The 8,915-nt window shown below is 36.7% G+C and overlaps 1 protein-coding gene across 2 annotated transcripts; it reads left to right on the forward strand.

Annotated features, from left to right (window-relative positions):
* Positions 1 to 176: 176 nt before the first annotated feature.
* LOC104908590 (hypothetical protein) lies at positions 177 to 6,218 on the forward strand. Of its 2 annotated transcripts, XM_010697712.4 has the most exons (7): positions 179 to 563; positions 712 to 812; positions 1,410 to 1,459; positions 1,558 to 2,099; positions 3,044 to 3,124; positions 3,902 to 3,964; positions 5,877 to 6,218. In XM_010697712.4, exons 1-7 carry the CDS (start codon positions 519 to 521, stop codon positions 5,943 to 5,945), a joined length of 951 nt encoding a protein of 316 aa, XP_010696014.1. In that variant the 5' UTR covers positions 179 to 518; the 3' UTR covers positions 5,946 to 6,218. The 2 variants fall into 2 exon arrangements, with proteins under 2 accessions (XP_048504496.1, XP_010696014.1); XM_048648539.2 differs by lacking the exon at positions 3,044 to 3,124 and having other exon boundaries at positions 177 to 563.
* Positions 6,219 to 8,915: the final 2,697 nt, after the last annotated feature.

The raw sequence follows: 8,915 nt of genomic DNA on the forward strand, positions 1-8,915 counted from the left end.
CATTGCGTCGGACTGCGTAAATGCGGTAGAGGAAATAAAAAGCAATAGAAATATAAGGAATATTATGTATAATGCTATTCTTGAATGTAGGGAATTGCTCCAAGGAAATCCAGGGTTAGAGCTACAACATGAAGGGAGACTCGCCAACAAGCTTGCAGATTCATTAGCAAAATATGCACAAGGGAGGACCGTAGGCTTTAATATTTTGAATGAACTTTGTACCCCTCCCCCGGCTTGTATTAAATTTCTAGAAACAGACTCACGTAACTGTAATATCGGTAATATGGTGCATGGTCACTCGGACCATGGCTAAGCTGTTGAACTCGTTTTGATATCCTATTTATATATGTTCCCTTTGTTGCCAAAAAAAAAAAAAAAAATTGCAAAATTCTGGTTAATACTTCCTCAACGGCGTTTCAGTTGTAGTTCTCCCTCACAAACAAATTATAGAGAAAAGCATTGATCAGCATCTCACTCCAAAATTCACTCTGCTCTCTTTCTTTCTTTCTCTCTCTTCAATGTTCACACCCGAAATCACCATTACTTTAGGCCGCTCTCGTCAGGTATAAACTATACTCTCTCTCTATAGTTTCTTCCACCTTAATTGCATTTCTTGTACCAGTCTTTTACTTCATTCATCTCTTTCATCCTAAATTTCGCAAATTTCTTTCTTGTTTTAAAAGTGTGTAATTCTTTTCAATTTTGATGCAGGTAGTGAAGAGGAAACCGTCGGATTTAGCGGGAAATAGCTCTCATTCCTACAAATTTTCTGCGAGAAATAAAGACGCTTCTATTTCGTCTCACCATAAAAGGTTTTTGTAATTTCTTGGTTTTTGATAACGTAATGTAAGTCATTTTGTTCATTTGGTTTATGTTCAGGGTAACAAATTGACAGAAATTTAATTTGTTCTTCTATGTATAATAATTTCAGTTAGTGAAATGTTGTGTATGTTCTAAACTCAATTTTTGGAGTTTAAACTGATATAGGGTGCATTCTCTTCGCCTTAAATGAACAATAATAAGTTTTAGGTTTCATTAAGTTCAATTATGTTCAGATAAGTTCGGGAGACTTCATGTGAAGATATTGCACCCATAGATCATAATTAGCTAAACTTGTTGTGAACTAAAGAAAACTGGGTTATGGTCAATTTTGCACCACTTTTTGATAAGAAATTTAAACCCCAGAAATGGCTCTGGAATACGTAGATATTTCACTAATGGAATTTGTTATCTGATAAATAAAAAGATATATACAAAAATCAGCGTGTTAGGGCACTGGTTTTGTGTACATAAACTGCTTCTGTTGTGGCGTGCGAGGCTAGTGAATGAATGCAAATTTTATATGGAGTGTGCATTTGGTCACTACTAACTGTTAGTTTATTAATGCAGTTACTATTTCAATCTTGCAGGCTGCGGGATATTGCCGTGGAAGATCATTTAAGAAATGTTGGTGAAAATGGTAATAATTAGCCTAACAGGAAACATTTGAAGGCTTACATATAATATCTTCTTCCTGTTCATGCCTAAATTGATTATATTATCTCCATTGTTTTGAAGGTTTGGGCCTTGACAGAAATGATCTCCGTCACAAACTGACCAAGAGAAGGCTATCCAGTGAAAGCCGTATTGTAGTTACTGGTGGTGAGAAGAGGGCGAAATTCAAAGGAGAATTCTCTGGTGCACCTGCCAAGTCATCTATACGTTCTAATGTGCTTCAGCATGGCCCTCAATCTGAAAGGGATATATGTTTCCAGAGAGATCCTTACAGAGAAGCTACTAGAGACTTGTCCTACTTGGACTCATCGAGAAATTATTATTCTACCGTGACACGAGATGATTTAAGGCAGAGATCTCCTGCAAGACCCACTTATAATTCCGGCTATTTGTCACCACCAACTTTTAGGACAGAAATGCAGAAAGTGACATCAACAAGATCAATTGATCCCTTAGGTAGTCGACATGCTTGTAGCAGTTCTGTCCCTGTTCCAGCTAGATCAACTCTACCACCACATTTGATGACGTTAGCGGAGTCAAGAAGGGACGAAGCTGTGGCTTTGTTTCCATCATCAAGTGGCAGTGTCCCAAGAAGTTCGTTCATGGTAATACTCCTCTCTTTGCTGCCGCCTTTGATGGCTATATAGAATTCTGACAGGAAATCACCCAATGACAGGAATGATCCACTCATGTTTAGGCTTTACACCTCTTCTAACTTTTCCTTTGGACGTCCAACTGCAGTACACCATCTTATTTACTCAGTTTGCACAGCACACATTTATTACTCCAGTTTCATTTTGTAGTTATAGTTTCTCTTACTTGCTCTCTCTCTTTCTCTGCTCTATTTTATCTTTTAATCCATAAATCTGTATAGTATACATAACGTGTGATGTATTAGGCTGTTTATTCAAATAATTAAATCTGTATATATGTCAGTGTACTGCTAGTAAGTCATAATAAATCGATGGTTTTGTCAGTTGATACCAGGAAATTCATCTTTGAAACTGGACTGCTTGTGTATTGTGGGTACGGGGAATGGACCTCCTTGCACTTCTATTATAGACCACCCTAGACTGAATGTAGGCAAGAAATCGGTGTGGGCTTGGCCGTTGTTTCTATGATGCCTAGTACTTAGTTCATCAGATTCTTAGTCCATGAGCTGATGGGATAAAATGTTTCTTCTATTCTGCAAGGGGCCATTTGTTCTCCAAGGGACTTAAGTTAGATAGCAATTGTGTGAGTTGACTAGAACCCTCTTCTGCTAAGAAGCCTTATCTCCATACTGCATAAAAGTACTAGTGCCTCTGCTTAGTATTTGATTTGGCTTTCCTGTGAATCTCATCTATAACATGCATGACATCTTAGACAACTATCTGCTACCCATCAGAGCCTTTTTGTAGAAGGGGGTTGGGACTTGGGGGTTTTTTGGGGGGGCGGGGTTTGTTTTTTGATCTTCAGCCAAACGGGGCTTGATTTTGTTCTTTAGTCTAATTTATTTCTAGGTTTGCCATTTTATAACAATGCTCAAACCTTTAGGCATTTTGTGCAGGTTGATCCATCTGTGACTGTTGCTGGTTTGTTAAACTCACTTGGTTTGGGCAAATATGCTATCTTTCTTCAGGTTGAGGAGGTAATGTCTAGAGTCAAGAGTCTAGAGTCTTTCGTTTCATTTGTTTGTTTGGAAGACCGTTAATGTATCTGGTAGAGTGAATTTGCAGTTGAATTTCAAGATTTTTAAGTGGTCAAAAAGTCTGTAGGTTAAAGGAAGTTGCCTTAAAAAAGAAATTGACAATGATGCATCAGTGAACCAGGAATCTCATTCGATATAATTGAAGGAAAAAGAACTGAAATCACGCAAACTAAATGGAGCTGCTTTTGGAAGACATCTTCTCGAATTTAAGTATTTTCTTTAGCTGCAAACCTGCAAAATAGCCAAGCAACAAAATAGCCTTCCTTCCCTTATTTCTGTAGATGCATTGAAGCAGGACAAATCCAAACATGCCTTCGAAGGTAGCTAAGTAACTTAGTGTAGTTCTTGCTTTCCCTGCTACCAGAGCATCAAATTGAATCTATTATAGCTTTACTATGCTGTCAAATATGCAATTGATAATTGAACCAAGCCCAAGAAGGTAGATCCTCGGAACGAAGTTATGCCTATTGCCTGGATGAGATTTCCCAAATTCAGCTGAATGGAAACCATAAATCTATATAAGAAACCAATTATAGAGGAGGCCCTTTTACCACTGCAAAGTTGTAGCCTGAACTTCAACTACCTTCTCGTTCGATGATTTATTTGGGAGGGATGACCTCGAAGGCGCGCTTCAATGTTGCTTGACTTCCTTTTGTTTCACTTCCTTTATCAGAGTACATACTAATGTGGAAATGCAACTCACCTTATTATGCTCAGGTGGACATGTCAGCTTTGAAGCAGATGGGGGAAATAGACTTGAAAGATCTGGGAATACCAATGGTATAGTATACAACTTTGTAGCATTTATATACATGAATTTACATGATTTTTTTTTTCTTCTGTCAAGCTGCTTTTTTCTTTTCTTTTCTTTTTGTTTATTTTTATCTTTGTTTTGAGTTCCTTGCTTCTCTGCCTTTACTACTACGACTTTACTCTCTCCCTTCACAATTCTTGCCTCAATCTACCCAGAGAATAATATTTGTTCAGCTTGTGAGATCTTCATTTTTATCATTACTTTGTAGAAGCCTAAAAAACAGTTCTACATGGCAAGATGACGTGATTGTTAAGACCCAAATAGTAATAATATTAGTTCTCTATCTGTTCAACCTCTTGAACGTTCTTAACAGCTCACTATTAAGACTTAAGATCATGAGACTCTGATGGATTGATTTAGAAAACAGGCCATTTGTAAAATATACTTCTGGACAGCTATACCTTTCAAATATACAGAGAGATTTTAAGCAGAATATTTTTTACCAGGAAAATATATCACAGGTTACTGATCTATAGTGTCTAACTGAACAATAAAAAATAAAGTAGCTACTCAAGTAACTCAACCAATCAATAGTGAGTGAGGGCAAACATGTCAAGAGACATCTTATTCAGTACCGAACAATTAGGTAAATAGAGTTTTTTTACAAAGTTATTCAATTAATGTGTTTTTTAATTGTTTTAAAAAGATTCCCTCCAAATTGCTTTATGTGGTGAAATCACAGGTTGGAACACTGGTCCCTACTAGGAGTTAGGACCAACCCTTCTTTTCTTTCTGTGCAAATGTACTTCCTCTGTTTCATAAAGATCTAATCACTTCCCTTTTTCGGCCGTTTAAAAACGATATACTTTACATGTAACCAATTTGGAAAATAGAACCGACCACTTATTCTTCCATCTACTCTCACATGCCTTAGTTTTTCTCTCTCCTCTATCTACTTTTTGTCTCCTTCCAAGTTCCAGCAACATTTCAATGATCTTGCTTTTAGTGAAAATAGAAGTTGGTGATTTTTTTTGGAAAAGCTGGAGTATGATTTTTGTTACCCGTGGCCCTAAGTTCACATGACAATTTTATAACTAAATGTACAATCTGCAAAGCTAAATTGTTTGAAGTCTCAAGTTAATTACTGGACTGTGAGAAAGCAACAGCTTTGCTATAGCATGCTACATCTGATTTGTTATCCATGTTATTATCACTTTCCGTATATCACTGACATATTATACTGAAGTTTACCTGTCATGATTACTATTGTTCATCTGTTCTTTTTGTTTGAGCGTATCTTTCATTGAAATTGTCTATTTCATCTGAGCCTATATTGGTAACTCTCTGATATCAAAACCTTTCCTCTTGTGCCCTCATGAATATTGAGATGTGAGTTGTGACAACCAAACCTTTGTCCTCTCCAAGTTGAAGTACTCCAGCTTATCTGTTTCTTGTGTATCTAAGAATGCGGTCCGTTTGGTTTAATGAAAAACATTTACCATGAAAAATGGTTTTCCTCGAAAGTATTTTTCGGTGGAAAATGCAAATGAATTGTACTTAGTTTTCCTTTACTTGGTTCGATGGAAAACTATTAGGCTAAGAAGGGAAAATGCAGATGTTGGGAATGAGAGAATGGAGGAAAATGGTTTTCCTTTAAATTTTGGAGGAAAATGTTTACAAAGGGATGAAAACTGTTTTCTACCTAAGTTTTCCTTTTTAGATCGCTTATCCAACCAAACAACATAAATTGAGGAAATGGTTTTCCTGGAAAACCTTTTCTTCAAAACAAACGGAGCCTTAGTCGTTATACTTATGCACATTAGAATTTTGCAACCTGGTGATATGAAGGTGATGCAAATGCTAAATTAATATAGACTTACTATGTACTTAACCCTTAGCACTTCTGAATTCTGATTACATGTTCTGCTCTGTCAACAGGGGCCGAGGAAGAAAATTCTACAGGCTGTCACTGCTCTCTCTAGGAAGCAATTGCCTGTGCAACTATAGCTAGCTAAAGTTGTATGTTTATATTTTGTACTGTGACCATTGTACACAACTACACAAGCTTTGTGATCGTCACATCTTTTTTGCTGTGAAGTTGAGAAGTTGTGTTATCTTACCCAAATGTATATATACTGCTGCAATGCTGTGCTTGCATTTAGTTGACCTGGTTTAGCCATATGCTGCATGCATGGTTCTTATTCTTATAGGTTTCCTGAAAAAATGTAAGTCGGAATATATGATGTTGTCTTTCGTTCAAAGCAGCTTATTTGCTCTCTAGTTAGACTGTTAGAGGCACAATGTTTTTTCAAATTGGGTGATTTGGTTGGACAAAAAGTAATCAAGCGTTGCCTGGTTCCCACTTGGGAGGTTCAATTTTTTTCCAATGGATAAAAATCTGCGTTCACTTTTTTTTTTTTTTATATATAGCATTTGTAATTTTTTATACTTCGTCTATTTCTTTTTAAATGCAACAAAGGAGTATTTTTTGTGAGATATAAAATATTCATTAAACGAAACGGAGGAAGTACAACATTTGCCTTTTTTTATATACAATGGGGGTGTTTGGTAAATGACTTTTTGCTTGGTTTTTGGCTTTTAGCTTTTTAGTTTGGTCAAACAGCCAAAAATCATGTTTGGTTTGTGGCTTTAAGCTGGCTTTTCAGCCAAAAGCCAAAAGCTACTCCAAGTAGCTTTTCTTCCTTGGCTGTTGGCTTTTTAATAATAAAATTACAAATATACCCTTATGGTATAAGTTGGAAGAAAAAAATTAATGCCCATAATGGTCATTTTATAGTGTAACAGCCAACAACTAAAGATAATTTTACCAAACATGTTTATAAAATAAAAATAGTCAAACAGCCAACACAAACTGCCAATACAAACAACCAGCCACATAAAACCGCCAATCGCCAATTACCAAACAAGGCCAATATTAGCACTTTCTTATCCAAAATCTGTTATTTACTTATTTATCATACCACAACTGTTTTAATAGGCAATATTACTTTTGCTTTTCCTTTAAGAAATAGTATTTACTTAATTTATTTGTAGAATTGCCATGGTTGGAAATTGGAATGTTATAAGTACTCCTGGGTTGGAATTAGTATCTTCTCTTAAGTAATCAGTTTTTCATAATCAGTCATCAAGTACAATCTCTCTCTGGCATTACTTAGTGTGACCTTTTTCTCTGTCTGTCTCGCAAGTTTTCAATCAATCCATTTGTCTCATAATATAACGTTCGTTTTTTATTTTTCGTGGAAATCTAAGAAAGTGGAATATATCATTATGTGCAATTAATGCTTTACTTATATTGGGTAGTCAGTGATTCTTTTCCCTTTTCTTTTAAACAAAAATTACCAAACACCATAAACTAAAACTTGTGGTTTGTGCTCAATGACTGAACCAATAAAATGAACTATAAAAAACAAAAACAACCAATAAGATTATAACAAAGTTTATAATCAAATTAGAAAGATTTTAAATAGGCACTATATTTTAAGACACCAAAATGAAATATAAGCACTATATTTTGAGACGTAGGGAAAAATACTTTGAGAAAATTCTGTCGGGATTTTTTTCCAATTAACTAAGTTCAGACCATACTAATACCTCTTGAGTTTTGATCTGTATCCGGGCAAGATCACCGTTCGCATAATTTCATCTTGACTTGTATCTCAATTAGGTATAAGTATTGTAATGAGTAATGAATGTAATTTGCATACAAGTCGCATGGGCCATGACATTCGAGTTTGGGTACATGGGTTTAATTCTGGTGAATTAACTTCATTTACATTGATTGCATGATATTTTATGATTTTCATAAATGATTGAAAAATTCAAAATTACTAAGATTGCATCGCTTGGTTACCCTCATATGTTTAAAGCCCCTACATATATTTACATGAGGAACATGGCTTTCTTGCTTTGACCATTAGTATAGTCTAACCAAAAAAATGTTCGAGGGAAGAAGAATTTTTCGCCTATCTCTCTAAACAATTCTCTGACTTCTCTCTAAACAAAACAACCCCTCCCCAAACCAAAGCCTAGAAACTAGCTGGAGTTCCAGCGCCGCTTAGGTTTTCGGCGGGTTCTCCAACGAGTTCCCTTGTTTTTTCGTCGCCTTTTCATTTCTCTTATCGGTTTTTTCCCTACTTTTTTTAGCTCTTTCTTCGCCGTGGACAGAGTAAACTTCCGACAGCCTCCAGTTCGTTGGCTCCCATCCCAGTCGCGTCGGTGAGGTTTCCTTCCCCCTCCTTTGTTTTTCGTTAGTTGGGCTTCCTCTCCCGCTCCCTTGTTTTCGTGTCAGTTTGGCCTCCCCCCCTTCCCCTGTTAGGTGTTTTTCGTTTTTGTTTTGGCCTCCCCTCCCACCTCCCCCTTTGGTGTTAGTTGTGATGGTGTTCGTGGAAGGTCCGTTTGGCCTCCCCTCTCCCCCTGCTTATTGTTAGTTTGGTTTGGCCTCCCCCCTGGCCTCCCCCTGGTTATTGTTAGTTTCGGTTGTTCTGGGGTTCCCTTCCCCCTTCCATTGGTTAGTGATGCGGTAGTCACCGACTTCCCTTTCAACGTCCTCTATTCGAGAGTGCTTGCTATCATTTTCGTCGGCGAGTGTCGACCCTAGTTGGTTTTTCCCGCGTTTTTTAATTCTTGATAGTGTTAGTATGGGTATGTGTTTTGTTTTCTCAATCTACTTGGTACTTTTGTTTCTTGATGGAGGTAGTTCTTGTCTTCAAGATGTTAGGTCTAGTTTATACGATTGGTTTAGGTTTGTGTAGCAAAATGTTTCATGGCTGGGGTTTGTTCTCTGCGATTTTGCAAATCAGATGTTTGTTCGAGATATAACAATGGTTAGATCTCCATCTCGCTTGGTAATGATCTTATCAATCATTGTCTTGACAAAACGAAATCTGAAGGCGACTCCCAAATTTGTTAATTGGGTTTATAGCACGTCAACTCATTTGAGCTTTTCCTCATAGGAGA

The sequence above is a fragment of the Beta vulgaris genome, chromosome 7 (assembly GCF_026745355.1).
Source record: "Beta vulgaris subsp. vulgaris cultivar EL10 chromosome 7, EL10.2, whole genome shotgun sequence".
NCBI classification, from domain to species: domain Eukaryota; kingdom Viridiplantae; phylum Streptophyta; class Magnoliopsida; order Caryophyllales; family Amaranthaceae; genus Beta; species Beta vulgaris.

Bases quoted from the DNA above. Each gene is read 5' to 3' on its own strand.
- LOC104908590 (XM_010697712.4), top strand. From the start codon at position 519: ATGTTCACACCCGAAATCACCATTACTTTAGGCCGCTCTCGTCAG. The intron at 1,460-1,557 runs GTAATAATTAGC...ATTGTTTTGAAG, and splicing joins AAGAAATGTTGGTGAAAATG to GTTTGGGCCTTGACAGAAAT. The intron at 3,125-3,901 runs GTAATGTCTAGA...TATTATGCTCAG, and splicing joins TCTTTCTTCAGGTTGAGGAG to GTGGACATGTCAGCTTTGAA.